Raw genomic sequence first — 13,829 nt, forward strand, 5'->3', positions numbered from 1 at the left:
AGATGGAAATATCACTTGAATATTAAAAGAGCATACCTCTTACTGAAGTTTGAATTTTCCCAAAAATAAAGTCTTGCTAAAAACTTGTCTTTACCCAGAAACCAAGGAAGAAAGCTATGGAAAGTTCTAGCAACAGTGATAGTGATTCGGGTACATCATCAGACACCTCAAGTGAAGGCATTAGTAGTAGTGATTCAGATGATCTAGAGGAAGATGAAGAAGAAGAAGATCAAAGTATTGAAGAAAGTGAAGATGATGATTCTGATTCAGAGAGTGAAGCACAACATAAAAGTAACAACCAGGTATAAGTAGTTTCATTGGCAGTATCCACACATTCTTCCTACTTAGGAATTAACTGGTTTATCTTGACTCTCAAAATCTATAAAGTTTAAAGGTAATCATATCTTTAGATCTTAACATTTGCACAAGAAAGGAGATGGAGAAACATTTTTAAAGGGACATTTGGTATATTTTTAGTGAGCTTTATGTAACTGTCATTAGCACTTTTTAAAGTACCCTTTTCTCTCCAACTGCTTGACGTTCTTTGTTTTAATAGATATTAAGAAGTCACCTTGTTATTTTTCTCTACAGGTGCTATTACATGGTATGTCAGACCCAAAAGCAGATGGACAGAAAGCAACTGAAAAAGCCCAGGAAAAAAGAATACACCAGCCATTACCTCTTGTGTCTGAATCCCAGACTCACTCATCATTCCAGTCCCAGCAGAAGCAGCCTCAGGTTTTGTCACAGCAGCTTCCATTTATTTTCCAAAGCTCTCAGGCAAAGGAGGAATCTGTGAACAAACATACAAGTGTAATACAGTCTACGGGATTGGTGTCCAATGTGAAACCTTTATCTTTGGTAAATCAAGCCAAAAAGGAAACTTACATGAAACTCATAGTTCCTTCTCCTGATGTACTTAAAGCAGGGAATAAAAATACCTCTGAAGAATCTAGTCCTTTGACCAGTGAAATGCGATCCAAACGGGTAAGTTAAAAATTATTTAGGGTCAGCCCAGGTGGCTCAGCGGTTTAGCGCCGCCTTCGGCCCAGAGCCTGATCCTGGAGACCTGGGATCGAGTCCCACATCAAGCTCCTTGCACGGAGCCTGCTTCTCCTTCTGCCTGTGTCTCTGCCTCTCTCTCTCTCTCTCTCTCTGATGAATAAATAAATAAAATCTTTAAAAAAATTATTTATAGAAGAATTTTATTAGAAAAAGAGCTTTTATATAGTCTTAAAATACACAAGTTTAAATTAAATTCTGCTCTTATTTTCATACCTTATTAGTTACCAAGAATAGAATATACACATCAGAAAACTAGATTTCTCTGATTTTTATATTTACATATACATCTGCTTAATATATTCTTGGCAACACGATCATGTCATTTTTTTCCTGAAGTATAATGCTTTAGCAGTAAGGGGAGAAATACATTTGAATAAGATATACTCCACAATTACTTTTGTTTAAGATCAATGTCCTTTTTCCCCCTGATATCAATATATTCTTTTTTAAAGAAATAAAAGAGTAATTTACCTCTGTAGTCATATAATATAACAATTACAAGCATAAAAATCCTGCATGAAGAATCATTTTCCTTTGCTATTTTTATTATTTTTTAAGAATTTTTTCAAAGATTTACTTATTTATTTTAGGAGAGGAAGTGCACATGCTTGAATGTGGTGGAGGAGAGGCAGAGGCGAATCTCAGACTCCCCGATTGGAGCCTGACTCGCTCATCTCACAACCCAAGAGAACTAAGTGGGAACTAAGAGTCTGTCGCTTAACTGCTGAGTCACCCAGGCAGAATACTCATTTTTTAAAAGAATTTTTTTAAGATTTATTTATTTATTTATTAGAAAGAGAGTTCCTTTGCCATTTTTAACAAACTATATGAAATACAAAATATTTTTAATAACTTTTATTAATGCAAATGCCAGAACCACTAATCAGAGAATCTTTTTCATCTTTATTGTCTTGGTATTGATTTTGTATTGCTATATAATCTACATTCATATGTCTAGTAGAATTCCAGTAATTAAACGATCAGTGCCTTTTATTCTAGAACCAATCCAGAGTAGAGAAAAAAATATTATGTTTGAACATAGTATCCTATCTTTTGATTACAAAAATTATCATTAGGCCTCCTCATCATTAGATAACACTTGTACAACTCCTGCAGTTTGCCAGCTATTCCTTTAAGTACTGAACATGCATTTACTCATTGGACACTAGCAACTGTAAGTGTTACTAATAGACAATCAAATTGAGGTTCAAAAAACTTAAATAACTCCCCCAGGATCACACTGCTAGTTAGTGATAAAGTTGGAGTTCACATCTGGGCAGTGTAGCACTAGAATCCTCATTCTTAAACACTGTGATATGCTGCCTTTCTTTCTTAAAAAAGTTGGTATTCTTGTCCATTAACCCTTATTTTACTGTAAAGAATTTAAGAACAAAGTCAGAGTAAAAAACTGGAATAAATCAGGCTGTTTTGAGAATTAAGTGAGTAATTCTCAAGCTTAAGTATATGTTAGAATTACTTGGACAATTTTTAAAAAAGAACACCTCAGGACAGCTAAATCAGGATCTGTTGTGTTGAGACTAAGGTATTGCATATATCAAAATCTTCCAAATGTATAGCCAGATTTGGAATCCCTGATCTAAATGGAATGACCAATGGCATAATACCATGCATATGATAACTTGTAATGTACTGCTCAGTCATAAGGACGTATTGTTATTGGCATCACATTATTGACTCTCCATGTGTAAATTAGGCAAACTAAAAGTTACATTGTTTGGGTTATTTTAATTTTTCATTAATGTATATTCCACTTAGAGATAAATTATAGAGCACATCAGGAGTTATTTGCATTTTGAAAGGTTTCTTAATTTTTCAAAGAGTTTCTTAAATGTTTCTTATTTAAAGAATTTTATATGACTGCCTATTAGAAAGTCACTTATTAAACAATTGCTTAGTAATTGTAACCAATCTAGACTTCCTACACATATGATCTTATGTAATTTTCGCAAAATTGTGTGAGGTAAAGAAACTAAAGCTTAAAGAGACTAAGTCACTTGTTAATATCATAGAACAAGTAAAGAGCAGATGGATTTTTAAACCAAGGTCATTTCTTTTTGAAAAGCAGGAGACACTAAGGATTTTGCCCAGGAAACTAACATAGCAAAGGCTTAAATTAAGATGAAATTGGCATCAGCATATAGCATATATTGGGAGAAATGATGGTATATGGCTTAAGTTTGAGCAATATCTTGATGAAAGAATCCAAAAGACATAGAGATATGGCTGACTTGGAAGAAAGAAAAGTAAAAGATGTTTTTAGCGTTTCAAATTTAGATTACTGAGACACTAGGAACAAAAATAACGAAAGGAGGGAGTGAAGAAACCTGTATTTTGAGGGGAGAAAGACTAATGGAATTTTAAATATATTATGTCTAGCCAAGATTCAGCAACCAGCTTGTAGTCATCACTACCACTAATTTTAAGCACTTGTATATCATGATTTAAATTTGTATCTGAGCAGCCATTGTCAGATATGGAAGGCAAATAAAAGTAATCTTTGTTTTTATGGTACATTGTTGTTTTGTATTTTAACTTATATTTCAACAGGAACAATATAAACAGACATTCCCAGCGCAGTTAAAGAAGCAAGAGTCATCCAAGAGCTTGAAGAAGGTTATTGCAGCTTTGTCAAATCCAAAAACAACCTCTAGTTCACCAGCACATCCAAAACAAACAGTAGAAAACAACCACCCTAATCCATTCTTGACAAATGCACTTTTAGGTAATCATCAACCAAACGGAGTTATTCAAAGTGTCATTCAAGAAGCCCCTCTAGCACTTACTACCAAAACTAAAATGCAGAGTAAGATTAACGAAAACATTGCTACTGCAAGTAGCACTCCTTTTTCCTCACCTGTAAATCTGAGTACAAGTGGGAGAAGAACCCCTGGCAATCAGACAACTGTGATACCCTCTGCCTCTCCCATACTGCATACTCAAGGGAAGGAAAAAGTGGTTAGCAATAATGTAAACACAGTAAAAACACAGCACCACCCGCACCCTGCAAAATCTTTAGTGGAACAGTTTAGGGGAACAGACTCAGACATTCCCAGTAGTAAGGATTCTGAAGATTCAAATGAGGATGAAGAAGAAGATGACGAGGAAGAAGATGAGGAAGATGATGAAGATGATGAATCTGATGACAGCCAATCAGGTTATTTTTTATTTTTAAATTTAAAGTATTTATCTAAAAGCTATGTGAACCAAAACATTTTAAGGATACTCTTAGTTCACAGACTTAGTCATTGTCATTCACTGTGTTCCACACAGCTATGTGCTTTCCATAGTGAGCTGGTAAAGTATTAGAGTGATTGAGATTGGAAATCCTAAGTTAAACTCTCAGCTTTGTTATTCATTTAATATTAAACAAATAAAAACTTGAAATGAATATAAATGATGCATGAATGAAGAAATAACTTCACAAATTTGCTTAATTTTCATTTAATTCATTACCACTCATTTATCCTTTCTTTTTCATCTCTTCTACTTATTGAAATATGTCAGTAGATATTTTGAATGAAGAAGGTAAAATTATAGTCAGTCATTTAGAAAGTACCAAAAACCTAAATCCCTGTGACTATCTATTAGCAACACAGAATTTATTTAATAACGATTACTCTTTGAGTTTATTTTTATTTGCTTTCTAGTTTTGCTTGTTTTTTTTGAAAAAAACTTCTTTCCATTTTTCTTCCCCTTTAACTCTCCTCATTGTTCCACAGAAGATTGAAAGCATAAAATATAAGATAGCATAAATTTTATATACAAAGGTGAAATACAGTGCTCATTTCGGCAGCACATATACAAAGGTGAAATACATATTATAAAAATATTTGAATTTGTTACTGATCAGCCATAAGTCCAATGGTAAATTTTCTGGCTACCAATGTGAATAAGCAAATACAGTCAGTTATACAACTTAAAGTGTCTAAGATAGAAACAATGCTTAGGGTAAGAACAACTTGTTCTGTTAATATTTTTCCTGGGATTCCCATAAACAATTTTGCATGATTGAGCTTGAATATCGTTATTAATAACTTTCAAAGACAATTTTTATAACAAATTGCAACATAGGCAGATGGTACTACACAAAACACAATTCCACAAAAGCTGTTATTCTGAGAACCTTTAAGGTACATTCCAAGTATTAGGTCTGTGTTTATCAGGTTTAATCCAGGAATAGATATTACCTGTCTATAGAAAGAGATGGATTTATAGTACTACATTTCTAGACCAAAACTTAACTTATTAAACCATTAAATAATCCCACATAAATCTGTACCCTGGTCTTTTATGAAGCCTAAGAAGCCTGATGAAGTCTTGTACCTAAATAGAATAAACTGCAGTCAGAAAAGCCAAGAATTTCTCAGAAAATGGTTTTCTTTTACCTCAAAGCCTAGATGAAAAAATGATGGTAGTTCCAGACTTCTTTTCCTCATACTTAACCTAATATACTTCTTAAGCTATTGGAATCTATTAATTTAATCAATTATATTCCCTCTGTACCTTAGTTCTCTATTAAATTAAAAGTGATTTTGAAACCATTCAGCAGAACTCAGCATGTGAATAGTGTCATGTGAGAACTGTTTTATGATTAAAGTGTTGAGTAAAACAGATACTTTTTTTTTTTTTTAAGAATTTTGAGAATTTGTAGTCTGCATACATTGTACTCAGCTCGTAAGATAGTAATTTTTACATGAACTCTTCAGGAATGTTGATCAGTTGAGTTCAATCACAGATGCTGATTCCTAAACTATTCCATTTAGATACAAACTGCAAATGTTGGTGATTATCTAGTTATAATATACAAATGCTTCTTTTACTTCCCAGAATCAGATAGTAATTCAGAATCAGATACAGAAGGATCAGAAGAAGATGATGATGATGATAAAGACCAAGATGAATCAGATAGTGATACTGAAGGAGAGAAAACTTCAATGAAACTGAATAAAACAACTTCCTCTGTCAAAAGCCCTTCCATGAGTCTCACAGCTCACTCAACACCTCGTAACCTCCACATAGCAAAAGCCCCAGGCTCTGCTCCTGCTGCCTTATGTTCTGAATCCCAGTCACCTGCTTTTCTTGGCACACCTTCTTCCACACTTACTTCAAGTCCACACTCTGGTACCTACACTTTATTTTATTATTGTAAAGTACAAGTCAAACCATAGCAAGAATTCTTATTTATACAGTGTTCTGGGGATGATCTCATTGGAATCAGGTGTTACAGCCAGATTAGAGGTTGGCTGAGAAAGGTCAGCATGGATTTTCAAAGGATCTGACCCATTGCCATTTTTTATTCTGTGCTTCCAATTTAAGAACCTGATTGATGACAGCTCTTGATTTTGATTATTTTCCTGCTTTTGTGTTCAGTTTATGCTTCTAGAATTTAGAATCTAACAGTTGGACTTTTTTGTACTTTATACAAATCTCACTTGGTTACTTGAGATACAATTGCATATTTGCCCAACACTTTGCCAAAGGTCATTTGTGTTAGTGAGAAGCATTATTATTTCATTAATGTGCCACATCTTTTTTTTTTCTATTTGACCTTTTATAAACTTCTAGAGGTCTTCATTAAAAGTTTTTACATTAATATTCCAAAAGGACTTTTTATTTCTGTTGCAAGAGCTAAGGAAATCTAGAGGTGTATAGTAAAATATCATGTTGCTCTACTTATTTCACTCTTTTCTTAGAAATGTCTAGTTTTGCATTCAATTGCCACAGACCCGTATAATATTCTACTAATTTAAGATATACATATTTGCATTTGTGAAACTTGGCCATTGACTATGAAGAATTTTATGTACAATCATAATCCTATTCCTTTGTACTTTAGGTTAAAAGATGTAGTAATAGTTTTGGCTATGGATTTATATGAACAGAGGAGTTAAATTATTTTTAAGTGTATGAGCCAGCTGTTGAAATTTTTCAGCATCTTAAAACTCATATTCTCAAAGAAAACAACTGTACCTGGTTTTCTGAAACCTCTATCTACAATTTTCCTCCTACTTCTTTAGCTATTTCTTTACATACAAAATGAGAGGAAAGCTATGTATTTTTACCTCCCATTGTATTTTATTTACAAAGGCTAGTTATTCTGTAATGCAGACTGAAGAAGACGGAAAAAGATCCTCTGTACAGTGTGTTTTGTTGCAAACCATCTAAAAGTAACCTACAAGTTGTAGAAACACCTTAAGTAAATCAAGTCATTAAGATATATTCTTTAAAGGAAAGTCTGAAAACTATCAAAAAATTATCCTCTATATAAACTAATCCTTTATGTTAACGGGCTGAATTTTCTTGAAGGCACTTCCAAAAGAAGAAGAGTAACAGATGAGCGTGAGCTACGTATTCCTTTGGAATATGGGTATGCAAAATAAGACTTCTCTTTTTGCTTTTCCTCTGCATATTTATGCATGTTTGATTTCTCACTCTTAGCTATTCATAAAAGAATTGAATATACTGCGTAGTATTTATTAGAGCAGAAGAGCTAGAGCAAAGGGCAAAGAAGTTGATCTATCAGCAAACTGAAATTAAGGCTAACGGCAGAGTTTAGGTGTGGCAGAGCTGGGATGGAGTCACGTAGGCCAGTGGGACTGTGATTGGGAAAAAATGCAAGAGAAAATCCTTTGACAGAGGCCAGGGCAGAGACACAATTAGGAAGGAGTAAGAGAGGTTTTTGGGAATATGGAATGAAAGAACAGTAATAGCCACTGTAGGCAAAACTGGGGGACTTGAGCAGAGTTTGGCTAAAATGGCTTCATTGGAAATGAGAAGTTTTATGCTCCAAGTACATGATCCTAAAGGAGCAGAGAGCCGGGTTTATGGTACTCTTTTCACTTAGCTTCTCAGATGTAAAAAATTCATACACATTGACACATGTTACTGAATTTGTCCAAATACCCAAAGTAATACTAGTTTTGATTTCTAAGAAATTTAACAGAGTTTGATATTTGTAGCTTGAGTCTGATTAATTTTTAGTGGAATTACTTAGCTAAAAAATCTTACTAATTTTAGTGATAAATGTACCTAAGTTGTATGATTAGGGATTTATATTTATTTATTTATATTTTTCATGTTATCTAAAAAGCATATGTTCTTAAGTTTTTTTTTTAAAAGATAAAGAGCTTTCCTAAAACTAAATATGTTATAACCCTCATTTCTGTTATGTGTAGCTGGCAAAGAGAGACAAGAATAAGAAACTTTGGAGGGCGCCTTCAAGGAGAAGTAGCATATTATGCTCCATGTGGAAAGAAACTTAGGCAATACCCTGAAGTAATAAAGGTACATACTTTTCACCAAATAATATACATTTGGTGCCTGTTAAGCATGTTTATGGAAAAAAGGTGCTCTCCTTTCTCAGATAAAGTTCCTTGATACAAAATATTGTCTTGTATGGGACTAATGTACTTAACCTAAATTGATCTTCTCTAAATCTATAGCCCCTTGATAGAATATGCAAATCATTAGTGTCCTGAAGAAAGCTCTACATCAAAGCTGGGTTGTAATTATTAAAACCTGAAGTGGAAAAATATGTGATTTTTTCAGTATCTCAGCAGAAATGGAATAATGGATATCTCAAGGGACAATTTCAGCTTCAGTGCAAAAATAAGAGTGGGTGACTTCTATGAAGCCAGAGATGGACCGCAGGTATCCATTTTTTAAAAAGTATAGTCTTTAAACCAGAAAGTAGTACCATAACCTAAATGAAGTAAATTTCACTGCACTCCAGAGCATTGCCTTTTGTTAGTTAATTCATACAGCTATACATATAATTTTGTGGTTAACACTCACCAAAGCCTCAATTTACAATATTCCAGTAACAAGGAGCTTTGAACTAATAGCTGTCTTTTTCAATTTTTTTAAGTCAACATTTTCCTGTTTATTAATTTTGTCAACAATTTTACAGTTTATACAGGTATAAAGTATCTGCATGTTCACGTGAAATATAAGAAAATATTAGTTCCCTGAAAGGTAAACTAATTTAAAGGTAAATTAATTTGAATAGGAAAAAATATGTTGTTAGAAGTCAGTCCAAAAAGGAATAAATATGCCATAGTTTTTTGGAAGGATCTTGTCCATCTGATTATGCCATGCTACGTGATCCATTTTCACAAGTGAGGTAATTTGGGGTGGGGGGAAGGTCCCTTAATATTAGGTGAGTGGAATTTCTCCTTTTTACAGAGACTTAATTTTTCAGTTAATTATATACATATCAGAAAATATTACCACAACTTCCTTTTTGCCTGTGGGTTAAGTATACAACCTTACCAATCAGCACAAAGAATCCATCAGAGACATTTCATTTCCTATATGTTTTCTTTATGGTTTTGCTTTTGTTTCTTACTTGGATTCAGCTGCGTATGCTTATTATTCCTGTTATCAGCCCCACTGAAAGAGGTCCTAGTTAAGGAGTGAGGAGACCTAGATTCTTGTTAACCTATGAAGTAGTTTTGTGATTTGAAACATCAAAATAATGCCACATTTTTCCTCAATTTCCTTGCCTGCAAAATAAAGAAAGACAATAATAATTTTACTTCTGCCTCATAGGATTATGATGAGGTTAAAATGAGACCATTTGCATGAAAATGTTTCAAAAGGTTAAATTGCTCAGCCAACTGAAGTTGATATTTTCTTTCTTGATTGAATCTTTCTCCCTTATGGCCCATTCTAATGCACAGAAATGAATTTTTCCAGTAATATTTCTAGTGTGAATAGGCAGGTTTTTCCATCCTGTCTTTCCCTCTAATTTTATAATTCTAGAAATAAAAAAAAAAAAGGCCTTCCTAATTCTACGGGTTTCTTTTGAGACCTCAAAAGTAAGGGAATTTTCTAAGAATACAGTTTCAACCAAGCAGAGACATAACTAGAACTCAAGGTTTCTAACAGTGTTCTTTTACATTCATCATATAACCTATTTTCATTATTGGCTATGACTTTTTAAGGAAGAAGTTATGTCCAGGTCTGCTTGTTTCTTTCCTGGTAATTCAGAATACCAAAATTTATTTCTCTGAGGCTTAGCTTCTTTACTGAAATATATTCTAGAACTTTTCTCTTTTTTTTACACTTAAAAAATGTTTAAACTTAGACTAAATCTGCTGCCAAACAGATTTTCAGAATTCTATTGTTATTTTACCCACTTCCATATATACTAGATCAGTCTCTTATCACGAAAAATATTAGAAGACAATAATAATTTTCCTTAAAAATTCTAACCATTTTTTAATTGTTTGGCTCATGGTATCAAATCCTTATTTATGCCAAAGATATCCTTGTATTTTTAAGCTGAGTAGATTTTTGTTCTGAGAGGAAAGTTAATTGCTGTTCAATACATAAAGGATTTTTAGTTTTGTATCAGTGATAATTAGACTTAATCTATAAAGTCTCATTAGGCAAAGTAAAATGTTCTTTGACATCCATTCACTTTTTATTAGACATAATCAGTGTTTTCCAAATGTGTATTGCTTTGTTGAGAGATCAATTCATCAAGGAAATATGATGAATTAATAAATCCAGAATATGTTAAGCGGCCAACATTTCAGCAGACTGCTGAGGGAAAATATTAGCAATTTTGAGAGTACTTCTGTCAGTTAAAAAAATTAGTAAGTTGGATTCGTTTCAGGATATTTTGAGAGAACAACAATTAAAGGTAAGTAATCCCAAAAAAGTTCAGTTAACTCATTAGAAATCCGTATAGTACGTATAATTGTAGATCCATATATATTTCCATATGTAGCATGATGAATATGTATAAGCATCTAGTTAATTAGAAATGTGTATAATTATGTTATAATTTTATATGAAAATGAACAAAGTTTATATATTTTTGTTAGGGTAACTATGATTTGTGATCATTTGATTGGCCCTAAATTTTGTAGAAGATGTAAAATATAGTTTGGCCTAGCCACTGTCACTATGCAGAAATTACCTGTATGTGTTTATAATATGTCTGCCTTTATACAAATTATGGAAAAGGAATGATGGCTATATAGATACTGAAAAACAAAACTGCATATTGAAGGATTGGGAAGAAACGCATCAAAATTTTAATGATAGATGTAATGGTTGGTGGGTACAATGGATCATTTTTTTCTTTCTACTTGCAAGTTTCACATTGTCTATAATTTGCTTGTATTACATACAATGCAAAAAACAATTTCCTATTAAAAAATAAATTTTTTACCTCTTCTAATAAAGCTAAGCATTCAGTTTTCCAAATGTATGGAGGTTGTACATAATGATTTCAAATATTACTGCTACAGTTTTCCAAGCGTCATTTATCTATTCTGGGTGATTGATAGCAAATGAAATGCTGTATTTGCAGATTCATTACTATTTTTAGTCACTTTCCTAATGAAGCATTTGCATTGGAAAATATATTTTCTCCATCACATTTTTCCTTTATCTCTTAAAATTCTCAAGAATAACCAATATTAGTTCTGTAAGTTCTAATTTTGTTCAAGGTATTTCAAAACTTTCAACAGTGGTATTGCAAAGGTCTGTATTTTACAAATTTAGGAAATGGTAATTTCTACAAGAACTAATTCTAGTCTGCAGTAGAGAACCATGGTTGGGCATCCCTGGGTGGCTCAGCGGTTTAGCGCCTGCCTTTGGCCCAGGGCATGATCCTGGAGTACCGGGATCAAGTCCCACATCGGGCTCCTTGCATGGAGCCTGCTTTTCCCTTTGCCTGTGTCTCTGCCTCTCTCTCTCTCTGAATAAATAAAAAAATCTTTTTTTTTTTTTTTAAGAGAGAGAACCATGGTTATTTTTATGTTATTTTTCAATCAAGATATTTCTGAGCTGAAGATAGATCATATATATATATTTATTAACAGCAAACATTTGAAAATATTGACTAACTTTGCGTATAATATAGCAAGATGAGAGGTATGAGAGCTTATATTTATTTGAAATTTAAGTAAATCATCACTAAAGGACAACAATCTAATTTCTTTTGAAAAATAAGAAAGAGGGATCCCTCAGTGGCTCAGCGGTTTGGTGCCTGCCTTTGGCCAGGGCATGATCCTGGAGTCCTGGGATCGAGTCCCACGTCAGGTTCCTTGCATGGAGCCTGTTTCTCCCTCTGCCTGTGTCTCTGCCTCTCTTTCTTTCTGTCTCTCATGAATAAACAAAATCTTAAAAAAAAATAAGAAAGAAAAGCTCTTAATTCAGGTAAATAGAGTTGACATAAGAAATAGTTCTTATGTCTGTATTCATTTTTTTCATTTTCAGTGATTATTTCAGTCTATTCATTTTCAGTGTTTATTTATTTCAGTCTACAAATGTGGTAAAGGATTTGTAGAATCAGCTGCTTCTCAGTATCTTCTGATACTTACATGCCAATCACTTCCTATGGGCTTCTGTAAAAATTGTGATTTTTAGGGACAATAGACTTCATGGAACAAAATGAACCTTCTTATAATGCCATGCTTTACTGGCTGGCTATATCTTGTAATGAAATTCTGTTAACTATTTTAGTCAGTGAAACCCCTTTGAAAAGAATATAAAGTAAATAGGTTTCTTACAAACTTATGCTTCATCACATTAAAAAGAATTTGTGGAACTGTTTTCATTTTATTTTGGTTTTGGGTGTTAGAATATTAGTAAGGATGAGCTCAACATAGTTTAGTAAGTATAAAAGTTATATCTATTTTACTTAAATATGATATTTAGGTAAAACGGTATTCACACTTTTAGGAATGTATGATGGGTTCAAGATAAATTGTTAATGACAAAGATTATTTTGAAACATGATAATCTACTTTGAAAAGTATTTTTTGTGAATTATAGAGAAGAAAACATTTAAGCATAAATATAAGTTTATTTTTTCAACCACTAAATTCACAGTCATAGACTAATGAATGTTTACTGTATTCAGGATAGAAAAGGAAAGAAAAAGGAAAGATGCAAAGAAGGAACAAATTAAAAGTGACTTAGAAAATGCTGCCTTTTCTATTTGAGATGTATATTTTTTAGAAAGTTTTTTTTTTCTTTTTAATGGCATAAGGCCATGAGAAAAAAAAATTTATAGTTCTTACTGAAAAAAGCCCTTTTTCTTAGTCATTTAATCACTGAATACTTGTGGCAAATACTTAATGTACCAGGCATTTTTTTCCCCAGATAAATTTTCCCTGAAGGTGTTTTCCATAAAAACTGTGAACACATTTCTCTACAGAAATGAACTTGAAAGCCTGGCTTTGAAAAAAAAAATACTAGTGTTTGTAAGAAACTGGAGAGTACAAAAGACATAAAAGTTATGATCACTGTCTCAGAGAAGATAAAATACTGAGCACAATGCTATCCAGCAAAAATCAGGGTTTTGTTAGTAAGGAATATAGGGAGACTTCACAATAAAGCAGACAACACACAGTCTCTGGCAAGATTGTAATGCTGCTAATTATTTCATATAAGAACAAAAGATTGGGAGTCCGCAACCAGGGTTCTAATTCAACTCTGCTGTTAACTGTCATACCTAATGCAACATAGCTGTGGGCATATATGGACACTGAGAATATGAAAGATCAGTACCAGAAATCTATAATACTGAAAATTTATGTCACTAATGTACCAGGTAGGATTTTTGACGGCTAGGCAAGGGGCCTCTACTAGGGGGCCAACTGTATGAATCCAAATGTGGTGCTAAGGAGGTATTTGAAGGTCATGACTCTAAGAAGGTAACCTACTGTGAATACTAGGAAGCATAGCCAGCATTGTGGAATGATTGTATCAAACCACATCTT

General features: G+C 33.0%; 1 protein-coding gene across 32 annotated transcripts in view; it reads left to right on the plus strand.

Annotated features, from left to right (window-relative positions):
* Positions 1-13,829, plus strand: part of BAZ2B (bromodomain adjacent to zinc finger domain 2B) — a 292,931-nt gene that overhangs the window by 195,696 nt on the left and 83,406 nt on the right. For 18 of the 32 annotated variants that reach the window (XM_072811219.1, XM_072811199.1, XM_072811215.1 and 15 more), the window contains 7 exons: positions 99-302; positions 592-987; positions 3,634-4,240; positions 5,914-6,207; positions 7,393-7,453; positions 8,262-8,370; positions 8,635-8,736. In XM_072811219.1, coding sequence (XP_072667320.1) covers positions 99-302; positions 592-987; positions 3,634-4,240; positions 5,914-6,207; positions 7,393-7,453; positions 8,262-8,370; positions 8,635-8,736 — 1,773 coding nt within the window. The remainder of the gene's footprint in view (positions 1-98; positions 303-591; positions 988-3,633; positions 4,241-5,913; positions 6,208-7,392; positions 7,454-8,261; positions 8,371-8,634; positions 8,737-13,829) is intronic. The other 14 variants (XM_072811223.1, XM_072811196.1, XM_072811198.1 and 11 more) reach the window with 4 other exon arrangements.

This window comes from Canis lupus, chromosome 34 (genome assembly GCF_048164855.1).
Source record: "Canis lupus baileyi chromosome 34, mCanLup2.hap1, whole genome shotgun sequence".
Lineage (NCBI taxonomy): Eukaryota > Metazoa > Chordata > Mammalia > Carnivora > Canidae > Canis > Canis lupus.